A 15,374-nucleotide genomic window follows, 5' to 3' on the forward strand; every position below is an offset into this window, starting at 1 on the left:
CCCACCTTACACTATTAAAGACCTTTAGTTTGCATTCAGAATCACGAACTCCACTACAGCATCCTGACTGGGACCAGTTTTAGATAGATGAACATTCTGGTCCTTCAGGAGCAAGGCTGTTCGAACTGTCTTATTGCAAACACTCAGAAAATACTTGTTAGAAGAAAAAACAATGTTTTTTTAATTGAAAAATAAAATTAATGCAAGTTTTAGGAATCCTATGTAGCCCCCAAACATCGTGTTTTTCAGAGATCTTTCTCGATGTATGCAACTAAAATCTTCTAAAAATAAGGCTGTGTTCTCTTGTTGGGAATACGCACAGTAAAGCATGCACCCGTTCCCCCGTTTCTGCCGGTGCAGTTCAGTGGTGCTGGTTCCATTCAGTGAGTTGTGCGGCTTTCCCTGTGCTCTGTTTCTGAGTTGTTCCACCTCTGTCGACATAGACTCCTTGTTCCCGGAAGCCCCGGGCTAATCTTTTCAAGTGGTGTTTTCACTTTGAGCTTATACACATGCTCTTAACCGGTCATCAGAAGGCGAAGGGGCTGTCTTAGGTGTGAGGCTCAAAGATGACTGCAGGGCAGACGTCCCAAGGGTTCTTCGAGCCTCCGTGGAGCCAGACAACAGGACGTCCCGGGGGATTTGAGGTCTGCTCTCCATTTTCCCTCTATCAGACCTCGGATCACAGCCCTCGGCAGCGTTCCTTCCTCCAGGCTCCTGACACTCGAGAGAGTGTTTCCTGAGTCAGTTAGCTACAAGCTCCGTGTCCTCCTCCCACGTCGGACTTTCCTTCCTTTGCTCTTCCAGGTGAATAGAGACCAATGACGCCTCCCTGAGCCACTGACTTGACATCCAGTGAAGGAGGAGCACGAAACACAACACGCAGCTACTTAACTTGACCCTTCCCTAAGAGGGAGCCAAACCCTTGGAGGTGTTTGGTGGTTCATAAGCTGCCCCAAAGCTCTGCTCACGTGGTTGTAAATATCTGATAGAATGTGTCCAACCTGGCTTTTCCCCGTCTCACAGCTGATTGATGACCACTCTAGTACTGGGCTCAAACAGGACAGTTGTGAGAGTGGCCAAGGACAGCTGTGTGCCTTCTGATTTGCATCGAGTCAGAATGGACTCGACAGCACCTAAAAGCAACAACTTTATAATAATGGATTTTTGCAGTTTTTCCATCACCATTAAACTCCCCCCCTCACCCTCTGTCCTGCTCTAGGTGGCCACTAGTGACCTTTGATCTCTGCATGTCCCCGTTCCTGTCTTTTGTCTCAGTGGAGTCATACAAGATTAGTCTTCTTGTGATGGACTGGTGGCACTTGCATAAGGTCTTCCAGCGCTCCCCGCACTGCAGCGTGTTCCAGGAGTCGTGTCTCCTGGCTGAGCAGTGGTCGGGACTTTCTCACGTCAGTCCACGTAGCACAGGGAGTGTTTTGTGCTCAGTGATTCACATAAAGACGTAGAGATTGGCGCTTTGAACCTGCCCGGTGGCACCACAGATAACAAGCCTGGCGATCTGCTTCTAGAGGGATGCCAGTGAAGGACACCCTGTGGGCGGTGACCCTGTCACCGGTCTCCATGAGTCACTGTCCACAGAGGCAGGTTGTGAAGAGGCGGCGAGTAGAGCGTCCGCACCGGCTTTGCTTCGACATGGGTGCCAGTGGGACCTCTCAACCCTTGATGGGTTTTTGCACCGAGTATGGGGAGGTAGAATCAAAGAATCGTACGCCGGGTGGGTGGCTTTTATGTTAACTGAACGCAGTTTTAAATGTTCATGTAGTTGAGTATAACATCGAGTCTCTGTGTGACTAAGGAATCACACGTTTCAATCCCAATGCCTGATCGGATGTATTCTTGCCTCCTAGCTGGCACGGTGATGTTTGAATATGGGATGCGTCTCGGCAGAGAGGTCCGGACTCTGCGGGGACTGGAGAAGCAAGGCAATTGTTACCTGGCTGCTCTGACCTGTTTACGACTCATCCGGCCCGAGTACGCATGGATCGTGCAGCCCGCAGCTGGTGCCGTGGTACGAGAACGCGCCAGCGTGGGGGGCGGGTCATTTCGTTGATTTGACTGACTCGTCAAAACTCTGGCCTCACTTGGGCTCAGTTTCATTGAAAATCGCCTCTGACATGTTGGTGAGCTTCGTGGATTCTGAGACAGTGGTGGCACGTGGTTTCCCTGTGAGCTCCAGATTCAGCATTGCTACAGGGAGCGTCCCTGTGTTGCCAGGTGGTCTTGGAAGTAGGCCTGGTTGGCTTTGGGAAGTTACATCATCTTTTGCAGTCCATTTATCCTCTTGACCTAAAGTAGATGTGAGGAGGTAACGTCTGCATCGTAGGATTGCTTTGAGGATTAAATGAGATGGTTTATGGAAACTCGTTGGAACCGTGCAGTGCCTGGCACACAGAAAAGCCTGTTGCCATCCCATGAGCCCCATCCTGCAGCAGCGTCGTGTGTGTAACAGTAGAACTGTGCTCTGGAAGCTTCTCAAGGGGCTGGGTGGGTTGGAAGACCATCAAGAGACCTTTCCTAGGAGGCCCTTGAATCTGCAGCCGACTGCTTCACAGCTGGGTGCCCATTTCCAGCACCCAGCAACTGGTACACAGTCTTTAGGGGTGTGGCCTCTGAGTTGTTATGTTGGGTTGATGGGGTCGTATCTGTCCACCTGCATTCTGTTGTGTGGTTTCTGCATTTACTAAACCTTGTCCCCCAGAGTCATGGGGGACTACGATAACTCCGTAGCCAAGAAAGGCAAACAGTATGTGGCGATCAAAGGCATACCCTTTGGACTCTGTAGCTCTTCATAGCTGAGTGAACCCACTGGTCAAATGCGCCCGTTTCTTTGTCCATTAGTTAAAATACTCCTTGAAATAAAAATGTGTATGTAAATTTATAGCGAGAATTTCGAGTGTAAAGGTGCCAAGTCACAGGAAGGATGCTCCCCCATGGTGGGGATTGCCTTCGGTGTCCTGAGCCAGAGTGTGTGTGGGCTGTGCTCTCTACACCTCCACCCCAAACTCCGTGTATTAAAGTAGGGGGGGTGGGAGGGTTTTTTTTGATAATTCTACTTTTCACAATTAACTCACTTGTCTTGTCAGTATGACCGCCCGGGCGCGTCCCCGAAGAGGAATCACGACGGAGAGTGCACAGCTGCCCCAAGTGAGTCGGGGCACAAACAGTCTCGTCCTTCATAAGACACTGCAGAGAAAGCCCCCACTTTGTTGTCGCCCATCGCTTTCTTTTTCCTTTTTTCCATAAATATGATCTCTTAATAATTGAAAGTGGATATGTGTGTTTATACATGTCAGTTTCATGTTGTCTTTGGGTTCAGACAGTGTGCTTTTTTTAACCATTTTATTAGGGGTCTTTCCCTTTTATAAGGGAGGGCACAAAATCTCAGCCCTGTCTGCTAGTTGGCCTGCTTGTTCCTTGAAGACCGTGTGGCCATTGCAGAAATGAAACTCATTGAAAACGAGTGTGTGTTTGTTTGTGTTGGTGGTTGTATTAAATCAACTTAGTGTCAGGCTTTTTTAATCATTGTATTGAGGGCTCTTACAACAATGCCCACATCAACTGTATCAAACGCATTGTACATGTTTATGGCCAGACGTTTATCAGGTTCTTTTGATATTTACTTTTATTCATTTATTTGTTTGTTATTAGACAGGCATGCTATGTTTCCATAAAAAGTATAAGCCTCTCCAGGGGCATGACTGGGTTCTAATTTTACTTTTCATCATGGGCAAATTCCTTCCTTACTGAAAGCTGGCAATGCTTCCCTGTGGGAAGGAGGCAGTAACGTTTCCCAGAAACACCCTGTGAGCGGCTCCTTTAGGATGCTGCTGGGCCCAGGGTGGGGAGCCGCCCATGTGAGGCCGGGCCTCGCTTCGCTCCAGCATCGAGGCAGCCCTGTGCTGCTGCTTTCTGTCCTTCGTGCCTTCGGAATTGGAAGGGGGTGCTACCGGCTGTCTCGTCACCTGGAAGTGGGAAAGGGGGCGTCATGTGCTCGCCACACGCTTTGCACGTGGGGGATTGAAGGGTTTCCTTTGACTCCTAGCAAGCAGACGGATTGACATCCTGGAGCTGGCAGATCTGGAGAGAGAGTGCTCCTTGGCTCGCATTCGCCTTACTTTGGCTCAGCATGACTCCTCAGCAGTTGCAGTTGCCGGTGAGAATTCAGCCCTGTCAGTACGTACGAGCAGCACACCTTAGGCCCAGCTGTGCACATACTGGGGGTTGGGGGGCGGGGGGCGGGTAAAGCCTGCCTTCCCCTCAGATCTTGCCGTGTCAGTGCTCTCTGAAGAGCCCTTTTCCATCTCCACAGGAAGTTCCTCGGCGGAGGAGATGGTTGCCCTCCTGGTTCAGGCCGGTCTCTTTGACACTGCCATTTCCCTCTGTCAGACTTTCAAGCTTCCCCTATCGCCAGTCTTTGAGGGACTTGCTTTCAGGTACACATAAACCTAGTTTTTGTTTTGTTTTTTCACTTTGTTCACTTGCTCTTGACCGCTCTTGTGTTAGCCTTATTGTATCGTCTTTAGAAGAAGACGGGATACTTAGTTGTGAAGCAGTAGTCACAAGCTATTTGAGGTTTAAAGAAGTATCCTGTTTAGTCCACACAAAGGCTTCAAATTCCTTTTCAGTTACCTGATTGTGATGAAAATTCAGGTGACTTTACATGTTTTTTAAGCCTAGGTTTATAGCTTTCATGAGAAATCAAAGGATCCTGGTCTGTGGGTCCACCCCTTAGGAAACCTGTCTGCCCTGTAATCATTATTTAAAATAGTTCTTATTTGAGTTACCTTGTACATAGCTATTACTGAAGTAGTCTGTGAATTAGAAATAGCTTAAAATTTCCAGAAATCTCCGGTTATTTTCTCTCAGAAGTAAATTGTCTGCTAGCACTGATTGCAGACTCCCCGGTCCTCCAGGTGTGTGCTGTGAGAACATGACAGCCCACAGTAAATTCCACAGAGAGCAGAGCTGTTGACAACAGCTAGCAGAAAGGCTTCGCATCTTTCAGCCATCCCTTTGTGTGGGGGGGACCATTTTCCTTGCAGGTGCATCAAACTGCAGTTTGGAGGGGAGGCAGCACAAGCAGAAGCCTGGGCCTGGCTCGCCGCCAATCAGCTCTCGTCTGTCATCACGACTAAGGAGTCCAGGTACAGCCCTGGTCTCCACCCAGCCCCAACTGGACTTTCCTTGATTGTACTGTCATACAAAGATCTCTTCCCCTCCCTACCTGGCGCCCGCCCCCTCTTTCCCCCCTACACACACACACACACACACACACACACACATACACACTTTTTTTTCTCACTTTGCTAAGTTTTGGGGCAAGCTGGAGGGTTTTGAAATTAGTGAGGCTCCATGTAATTTATGGTCTAAGCCAGGACGACTTTGCCTATGGACTGTCTCTCAGTCTCCTTTCCCACATCCTCCTCCTCTGAGACTTTTTCCGCTAGTGCGTCATCAAGCAAAGATTCTGTTCCAGGCAGCAGTCTGTGGTTTACTTGGTTGCAAGGTGTGCTGGTCTTTCCTGCCGTTCCGTCCACTGAACAGACACTGCGTGGCTGCCATCACGGTGTCCTCTGATCGCTGGTCACCCAGCAACCTCCGTTCTCGGGTCCCTCTCGGGGTGCTCCCAGGGTAACTCGGGCCGTGTCTGCCTGGATGTCCTTTCCTGTTTGCAATTGCAAGCAGCACTTTGTGTGATGGAGCTGAGGACATTGGAGCTGTGGGGTTTTAGAATTCAGATGTCTTCTAGCAATTTTCAACCGCCCCGTCGGCACCTGAGAACCACTTACTAAAATCTGGTTGTTGTTGAGTGCCGTCCAGTCAAGTCCGACTCAGCGACCCCGGTGTACAACAAAGCGATGCACTGGCTGGTCCTGCACCATCTTCAAGATTGTTGTTCTATGTGGTTAGTGGGAGAGACATTCGAGAAATTCCAATCATCTCGTTTATAATACTACAGGAAGTCCCCAATGAATAATAGGAGTCCATGCCACTGGCTCTATTGGAAGCTGGTTCTGACATAAGTTGGATACTTTTTCTTTTCATTATTATTATTGTCTCCTTTCACCAGCATCTTCGTGAGTTTGGCCCTGTTAGTTGTCTTTGCATTTGTAGGTAAGGGGGTTCAGGTTCCACTTTCCTGGCCTTTTTCCTGCTGGCGCGGTACGTTTCTGTGAAGAATCTGAAACCTGCTCCTCCTGTGCCTCTTCCAGTGCTACCGACGAAGCATGGAGGCTATTGTCAGCCTACCTGGACAGGTACAGAGTCCAGAATAACTTGTATCACCACTGCGTCATCAACAAGCTCCTGTCCCATGGAGTGCCTCTGCCTACCTGGCTTACAAACAGCTACAAGGTAAGTGGTACCTTAGAGTACAGTACGAAGTCGTATCATCCCGAATAATTTCATAACATGATTGTGTGATAATTTATGGAAGCACACTGATTTATATATTTTGGGCAGCTTCTTAATCTTAACTAAAAACACAGGAAACAATTGAACTCAAATGCCGTGCCTCACGCGCTGCCGTGTGGAGTTGGTTTTTAACTCCTATAGGCCCTTTAGGACTGACTAGACCTGTCCCTTCGCGTTTCTGAGACTGTCCATCTTGACTGGAGGTGAAAGCATCATCTTCCTCCCACCGACCTGCTGGTGGTTTCAAACTGTTGACCTTGAAGTTAGCAACCCACATGTCACTCACTACACCAGGGTTCCTAATATGCCATCTTTAGAGTTAAAGTTCCACAGGTTAGTAATTAAGTGAACACCTGCTTGTGGGCTCACTGTATGCATCCTGTATGTAACACAGTGATCATGCCTCTGATGCATGTGTGTTGAATACCGTACACACGGGAGTATAAGGCAAGTTCTTCAGCACATTTTTAATGGCAAAATTAAGTGTCTTGGCTGATACTCAGGTTGGCTTATACTTGAGTACACACGGTAACTCGAAAATTTCACAGATATGGGTAGAGTACTTAAAATACTAGTGAGTTTTGTCAAAATAAGATCCTTCATTTAACTTTGCTAACACACTTAAATGTCAGGGCTACGGTATCTGAACCCCCTCAGAGCTTTATGTTGCAGCTGTTGGAAGCCCACCTGCCCCTGACCTACTGAACTCAAACTTGGGGAGAAGTGTATTTTAAAGCTTCACAGTTGATTCTGGTACACACCGCTATTAGGAACTCTGAAGAGCATGTTGTGCTGGGTCAAGGAGCGCCCCCTCGATGCGATGGAGTGACACAGTGGGTGCAGCAGTGTGTGGCGCGGGACCGCGCACCAGCTCATTCCGTTAGGCGTAGGGCACTGCGAGTCAGCACCCACTCGAGGGCACCTGGCAACAGCTCAGAGTTCAGAAGGGAAACGCAAGGGCTGAGACAGCGGTAAGCGTGGGTAGAATGGGGCAGTGGTCACAGCCTTCCTCACGCCGCCACCCTTTCATGCAGCTCCTTGTGTGGGGACCCAACCGTAACATTACTTCTGTTGCTCCTTCATAACTCATTTTGCTGCTGTTGGGAATCTGGCGACCCCTGTGAAAGGGTCATTTGACCCCCTCCCCCCCCCCAAAAGGGTCGTGACCCACAGGTTGAGAACCGCTGGCATAAGGAGAGTTCGCCCAGGCAGGATCAGGTAGTGTTGGTCTGTGAGAAGTGACCAGTCCAGGTTGCCCAGCAGCAATACAACATCCATAGCTCAAAACCAGGAAGGGTTGGGGGTTTGCCTTTTGTTTTAACTTTATTTTACAGTTAGAAAGTCTAGAAGGTGATGAAAGTTAAGATTGTGATCATATTAGATAGGATATGGAAACATAATTAACCCAGGATAATTAATAGAGCCCTTCTGAACTGAGATTTTACCCCGAGTGAATTAACAGACTTTGAACATTCAATATTGATGATTCTTTGAAACTTCTTTTTTTTTTTCTCTTTTTAAAAAAAAATCATTTTACTGGGGGCTCGTACAACTCTGATCACAATCCACACATACATCCATTGTGTCAAGCACATTTGTACATTTGTTGCCCTCATCATACACAGAACATTTGCTTTCAGCTCTTTTAAACTTCTTTTGTGCTTACCACCTATCTATTCCTGGGAGTTGGTGAGAACACATGGTGTCTTTAGTACTCAGCGTGGCTGGGGATGTTTGCTGACTTTCACACTTGGAAACGGGAGTAGAGAGGAGTTAAAATTTGATCAAAAAATTTGGCAAGAAAGCCTCCAAAGGTTCCTGGACTCTTCGGATCCAGCCCTTCTTAGTCCAAGAGATGGGAATAAGCTTAGATTGAGAAATGTAAATGGCAGGGCCTCCGGCCACATCCTTAGGTTGGTGCTCCAGAAGTCTAAATAGGCAGATGTTCTTACACACCTGCTTTTTTTTTTTTAACGTTTTATTAGGGCCTCATACAACTCTTATCACAATCCATATATATACATACATCAATTATATAAAGCACATCTGTACATTCTTTGCCCTAATCATTCTCAAAGCATTTGCTCTCCACTTACACACCTTTTTTTACAGAAGGTTGATGCTGCTGAGTTGCTCCGGCTATACTTGAACTATGATCTTTTAGAAGAAGCTGTGGATTTGGTCTCAGAATATGTGGATGCTGTTTTGGGAAAGGGACATCAGTACTTTGGGATTGAGGTAGGCAATAGAGACATTTCTCTCTCTCTCTGGTGAGGCTGATCATGAGAATGTCTTTGGTTTCTCTTTTAGCTTTGCTTTGTGAAGTAGATGAAGGCTTTGAGAGCGGGTCCTAATTTCACATACAGCAAATCCTAGGCGTGCTGACTGAGCGCGTCCATTGCAGTCCCCTCAGTGTACCCTTGCTTGTCTTGCTTCCTGTGATTCCTGTCTCCCTGCCTCCTCTGACCTTTGTCCTTGGAGCAGTGCAACCCTTCTGCTTTTACAGGGGTGAGGAGTTCACTTCCAGCCCTGGAGGGCAGGGCCCATATCTTGGAGATCCCATCAGTATTTATTTTTTACCTATGTCTTAACACATCAAGTTAGGTGAGGATCTGAGAGTCGGTAGGACCCCACGTCTAGGCGTCCCTGGCGTCCGTGGGTGGGACGGGAGCGCATGTCCCTATTCTCCCCTCGCGAGTTTAGCTTCAGTTAGTATGGAGCAGGCGGCAGTGGTGAAACCCACGCGGTGTACACAAAACCTTTTCTGTGTGCCACGCCCTGTGCTAAGTCTCTCACGTGTTTTCTCAACTTAATTGTTGTAACTGCTTGTGAAATACTGGTCTTTGTTACTCCTGAGGTAACAGGCCAGAACTCACACAGGTAAGTAGGAGAGCCAGGATTGAACCCTTACCGCCTGACCTCTTAGTCAGAAGCCCATCGGTATTCAGAACTTCCAAAGTGAGCCTGCCTTTTCCACACGTCATTTTCCAGTGTGGGTCGTCCCCAGGTTGTGAATGTCCAATTTATAGACAACTAGTTGCCCTTCAAGCAGGCCTGGAACCATCATCTTATACTGGTTCTAGCACGCATGTTTTCAGTTTGGGTGGTTCATCACGGGAACCGTCATGGAAATTGTGCCAAGGAAGGCCCTGCAGGGGCAGGCGTGGAAGAGGCCGGGCGCCCTTTGGGGAGCCTGCTCCCTGAGGTTGGATTGCTGGACGAGCCGGGCAGCTGGCTGCTGTCAGTTTGGATTCTAAAGCTGCTTCCTGTTATGTAACTTTGCCCACTCTGAAGCCGTGGAGCCATTGCTGACTCAGCAAGGTCTTCATCACAGTGGCCTTCGCGTGCTGCCCGGGCAGCGTTTAAACCACCGCAGAGGCTAGGAGCCTAGGTCAGCCTCAGCAGGAGCCCTATGCCTATGTTCCGACTGACCGCAAATTCAACTCAGAGACACACTTCAGAAACGCTAGGAGTGGTATCGTTCTTCCAGCAATCTGAAGAAGAGTTTTGCTGCATCTGTTTATCATTAACAGGCTTCAGTGCTGCTTTAAGATACGGAGGTGATCTGAAAGTTAAACAGCCTGCTAATGGGTTATTTGGCCTTTTGTGATTGACAAATGTCACCCCGGATAATGTTCTCCAGGTCGGCCTGTGCCATGGTTTCATCGTCATTTTTAACACTGCATAAAACCAAACTCACTGCCCTCAAGACATGGTAGGGCTTCCCGGGCTGGGGCTGAGACTGTAACTTCTCAGGAGGAGAAAACATCTGGTGGCTTTGAACTTTGAGGTTAGCAGCCCAGCCCGGACCCACTCCACTAACAGAGCCCCGTCAGCACTGCATAGTATTTGGAAATGGTACATTTGTAAGAGTTTTTCCCAAATAAGAAATGCATATTTTTCCTTTCAGTTCCCCCTGTCTGCGACAGCCCCGATGGTCTGGCTCCCGTACTCCGCCATCGATCAGCTTCTCCATACTCTGGGGGAGAATAGTGCCAACCACCACAACATCGCAGTGAGTAACCCCCCTCGTGGGCCTACGCCGGGCTGCCTGCTCCTCAGCTCTCAGGAACTCGGGAGGGCAAGAGCCATTGATGCCCCGAGCAGGCTGCCCAGGCCCTTTGAAAATAGAACAACGAATTATTAAAACAACCTCATTGATTGAGCAAAGCTAATGAGGACCCGTGTGGGCACTTACCACACAGACAAGGCCTGCAGTCCATTCCTCAGGCCATCACTGAGTAAGACAGGCACTACGGGCACACAGATGCTGGACATGCAGGGTCCAGCCACATTGCCCTGGGCACACATAGAGCAGCGAATTCTTTTTTTTTAAGGCATGGTGTTTCCCTTGTTCAAACTAACTCATTGGATGGTGGCTTACCTACTTCCCAGGTAGACCTGGGTGGCATGTTTGCTGAGCCTTCACGTCACACTTAGAGAAGATGCTTCCACACTAGTCAGTGACTCTCAGTACTTGTCTGTATTTGTCTTCCAAACTGATAAGCAGAAGGAAGACAGCCATGAAAATTAGTTCTACAGAATGGGGCTACTCAAGCGAGGTGAAGTCAGATATTAAATAATTGAAACAAACTGCTAGCCCGGTGTTTCACTGGGCAACTAATGGCTAGTTAAATCTGGTGCCGCCTCTATGGTTCTGGAATAAGCGCTAGTGATAATGCTTTATCAAAAGTACTGGTGCATTGCACCTGACCTGATCCCACCACACCGAGGCAAAGCACTGGGGGAGTGCAGCGGAACAGCAAGGGAATGGAGTGGCAAGGTCCCCAGGGAATGCTGAAAGTGGACTTTGGGGCCAGGGCGAGGTGCCCCAACAAACTGGACTGGAAAACGCTCCTAAGGGCCAGCAAACGATCCCTGAACTAACTACAAGCTTTTCTCTTGTGAAAAAAAAAGTACTGGTGCAGCCTAATGTTCTCAAAGATTCATAAGGGCAGCAGGATCAGGGTCCTACAACAGAAACCTAGTTTTAGCTGTCGAGTTACAGAGCAAACTACTGACCCAGAGCCGTCAAGTCGGCCTGCAGGACAGAGAAGAACTGCCCTCGGAGGGTTCCCCAGGCTGGAAACCTTTGCGGAAAGCGACAGCTGCGTCTTTCTACCCCAGTGACCAACACAGCCCTTAACCACTGGCCCCCAGGGCTCCCTCCAGCTTTACTTCCTGGTGACTCAGTGAGGCGACGCGGCTGCCATAGCAGAGGAAGTGCATTGGGTCAACTCAAAGGTGACTGCCACCTGTCCTTTTCTCTGCTGGAGCAGTTTGGTGATGCTGTCCCTCCTCTCTCTCTATCTCCCTCTCTCTCACAGTTATCTCAGAAAATACTTGACAAACTGGAGGACTACCAGCAGAAGGTTGACAAGGCAACTCGAGATCTGTTATATCGCCGGAACTTGTGACCCCGATTGTTAGCTGACCTTTGTAACCGCTTGGTGCCTCTGAGGGCTTGAGACTTCCCTCTGCAGGAGCCCCGTCCCTGCAGCTGAGTTTTCTAACCGAAAATGGCAGGTGGGACAGCCAGCCAGGTCTGCTTTCTGCTCTGCTCAAAGTCAAGGCCGCCAGAGGCAGGGCCCTGGGCCTGCGGGTGCTGCTCACAAACCCTCCCACGGTGTCTGGTCTTCAGCCTTGGTCTCCAGCAGCTGCTTTTGTATGTGACTCACAAGCTTTTTTAGAGTTTCTATTTTTTTAAAGTACCGAAGACATTCGTTATCGGCAAATCACAGCCCGCCTTTCCCCGTGCAGAAGAGCTGACAGTGGCTGGTGTGTGGCACCTTACCTCCAAATGCCACCACTGCGGCTCCTGTCGCTCTTCCCGGTCCCTTTTTGTATTGCAATGGGACGATTTTGGTCCAGAACTGACATGTATTTTCTTTATTGCGAACAGAGGCTAATGATTTTTGCGTACTCTTTTCATTATTTATTGTGGAGTTTTTGTATGATCTTCAATAAAGATTAAGTCATTTGGCTAGATGAAGCTGAAAAGGGTGACCATCTGTTTAAAAGAGGGTATCTTATCTCAAATCTGGTTCTTGAAACCCAAGCTGAATGAACTCTTAGCTAAGAGGGGGAAAATGGGAGAAAAAAAACAGATTTTCTATATAAGTTCTGTTCATTTTTATAATTTGTGACATCAAGCTGGACTTGATCAAACTGTCTCATGTGTATTGGACCAAAACATAAACTCCTGGTCAGAGTTAGAAGCATTCATGCCCACAAGTTTTGGGGTAATATTGAAACAAATAAAGTCATCGTGCATTGTTTTCTGTGTATTAAACTTCATCTTAAGAAAATAGTATGCATGATGATTGTTGTTAAGTTCTTGGCATAAAAGTCGTGTGAGCTTCCTCCCCTGTGGTACCCTTGCTGGTAGGAGTCTAGGTCTGTGACCCATCGTCACCTGAGCTGTGCCGTATTTCATCGGAGCTGTGTGCCTGTGGTGACTAGAAGAGCCCTGCCCTCCCAGCCGTCCAGAACTGGAGCTTTCACCCACAGGATGAAATTCTCTTCACACGCTCCATAAATAACCAAAAGAAACGTTTCCCAAAAGATTATCCTTCCTGTGTACCATGTTGCAATCATGAGTGACTACTGGTCCTGACCCACAGTCAGAAAGGTACTGTGGGGTAGCCATGGCTACAGGGCAAGAAGTAGCAAAAGACTGGCCCTGTTCTAGAAGCTTATCCATGGCCATTGCTGATCCAAGCAGTGGTTTCCATGGTGGCAGGTCACAAGACATCAGCTTTTCTTGATGTTGCAATCTTGGCTCGGCCCTGGCACCCATACCTAGAGCCAGCCCGGGTCTCCTGTCTGATTGCGTCTACTTCCTTCACCTGGATTGCCAGTCAGAGTAGAAGGTACTTGCCTCCTTCCACTCCCTTACTGACTGCTTGAGGGTCTGCCTTTTTGGGCTGGACTGATACTTTAATAATCCCTAAGAGCATCATTGTTGCCCTTTGTTTCTGACACGCCCCCCCCCCCCCAATTCCAAAAATTTTTAAAGGGTTTCCTTCCTTTTAGAGTTTAGATAGTTGCCACTAAGGCGATCAAACAGTGCTCAGCTCTGCGTCACCCTCTTAAGCACTAGGTTATTTAAATTTCCCAGTTCATCACTATGCTAGTCTACCAAGTCCAGTGACACGCATAAACGTGTAAGAGAGCTTTATGTCAAGTAACTGTACATCAAGTCCAGATCAGATCCATTAGTCCAATACTAGTCCACAATTCCTCTTCAGACTCACGTAGCCACATGCAATGATGCAAAATGCAGGACAATCCCGGACTGCTGGGTGCAAAGTCTTGTGGATTCAATGGCAGTGGAGGCATCACAGGGCTCTGGGAGGTCTCAGTGTGGCTCACCAACAGGAAGGTGAAGGCAGACAGTGGGGAAGTTCCCAAGACCCACCTTATGAGAAGGCCATACCCACAGGGAAGTACCATCAGGCTGTAACTTGATTGACAGGCTAGACCCTACCCCTACATTTTATAGCTTCAAGTCGAAAGGAAATGGAACTACCACAGACTACTGCTTGTCAACTTGACACCTATACACAATTCTTTAGCCCATATATAATTTTTTAAAACAAGGACAATGATGAAATCACATTTCTGCCTTAGGATTAAGCTAAGATGCATACAACTCAAAAGGTGACGCCTTCATTTAAACAATATTGTATAAGTGGACAAAACAAAAATAGCCTATACTTTAACTGCAGTTTTGTGAACACTTCCACCATCATCGTATAATCCGATCAACATATTCCTCCACCCATGAAAGTTTGTTAGCTGCCCACTTCCTGTGGTTCCCCCTCCCCCTATTTTGGGTATCCAGTTTACTGCCTATATCACCCCAGTGCTCTGAGGAGACAAGCATGTTCTTTGATGTGAAGAAGCTTCATTCCAGTTAGAACCTTGTGAGTGCATCCATAAGCAAAATCAAATCAGGACAGGTTGCCCATAAAGTCAGCAGTAATATCCACCAATTCACAGACCCAAGAATTTTATCTTCATCTGGTTGGGTCTGGTCAACTCAATGTGGGCCACCTCCCTAGCCTCACCAGGGTCCCATTGCCTTTTGACCATGGGCTGCATCACAGATTTTGAAAAGCCCCTATTCCCCGTTGGGCTAGGGCATGCCATAGGCTCAGGTACCGCACAACTCTAGACCTCAGACCTGCCAACCCGCTCTCCTCTAGTCCCTGTGATCCAGGGCCATGAGTTCCAGGGGCCAGACTTAACCTATCGCTGTTTTTCTCCCACTGAACAAGTGGGTAGAAAAGATTAGCATAATTCTAGTACAAGCTGCCCACAGGCTTCCTTTAACATTCAGTCCTAGAGAAGAGAATTTCTTCATGGCTCCAGATTTTTCCAGGTTCAGGAGCAAACCTCCAGTTGAAAATTCAAAAGGGCCAATGGCTGGATGAACAATCTGGAGGAAAAACAATGGGACCAACAGTTCCATGTGGAAATTGGATAGGGGGAGGTGGGGGGGAAGGAAGTAGTGTTAACAAACCAAGGGACAAGGGAACAACAAGTGATCCAAATTGGTGGTGAGGTGAGTGTGGGAGGCCTGGTAGGGCATGATTAAGGGTAATGTAACGAAGAGGTATTGCTGAAACCCTGGTGGGGACGGAGCATGATAGTGGGACAGGAGGAAAGTCAAGGGAAATGGAGGAAAGAGCTGGGAGGCAAAGGGCATTTATAGAGGTCTAGAGAAAGATGTACATATGAAAATATATATGAGGATGGGGAAATAGATCTATATGCCTATATTTATAGGTTTAGTATTAAGGTAGCAGAAGGACATTGGGCCTCCACTCAAGTACTCTCAATGCAAGAATACTTTCTTCTATTAAATTGGTATTCTATGATGCTCACCCTTCCGACACAACCGCTGAAGACAAAGCAGGTGAATAAGCAAATGTGGT

The 15,374-nt window shown here is 48.0% G+C and overlaps 1 protein-coding gene across 1 annotated transcript in view; it reads left to right on the plus strand.

Moving 5' to 3' along the window:
• Positions 1–12,727, plus strand: part of NUP160 (nucleoporin 160) — a 44,586-nt gene extending 31,859 nt beyond the window's left edge. Inside the window, exons 28-36 of the mRNA XM_075545710.1 lie at positions 1,866–2,026; positions 3,102–3,162; positions 4,061–4,171; positions 4,328–4,451; positions 5,061–5,162; positions 6,231–6,372; positions 8,545–8,670; positions 10,343–10,447; positions 11,760–12,727. Coding sequence (XP_075401825.1) covers positions 1,866–2,026; positions 3,102–3,162; positions 4,061–4,171; positions 4,328–4,451; positions 5,061–5,162; positions 6,231–6,372; positions 8,545–8,670; positions 10,343–10,447; positions 11,760–11,849 — 1,022 coding nt within the window. The 3' untranslated portion in view covers positions 11,850–12,727. The remainder of the gene's footprint in view (positions 1–1,865; positions 2,027–3,101; positions 3,163–4,060; positions 4,172–4,327; positions 4,452–5,060; positions 5,163–6,230; positions 6,373–8,544; positions 8,671–10,342; positions 10,448–11,759) is intronic.
• The last annotated feature ends 2,647 nt before the right edge of the window (positions 12,728–15,374 follow it).

This window comes from Tenrec ecaudatus, chromosome 4 (assembly GCF_050624435.1).
Source record: "Tenrec ecaudatus isolate mTenEca1 chromosome 4, mTenEca1.hap1, whole genome shotgun sequence".
Classification (NCBI taxonomy): Eukaryota; Metazoa; Chordata; class Mammalia; order Afrosoricida; family Tenrecidae; genus Tenrec; species Tenrec ecaudatus.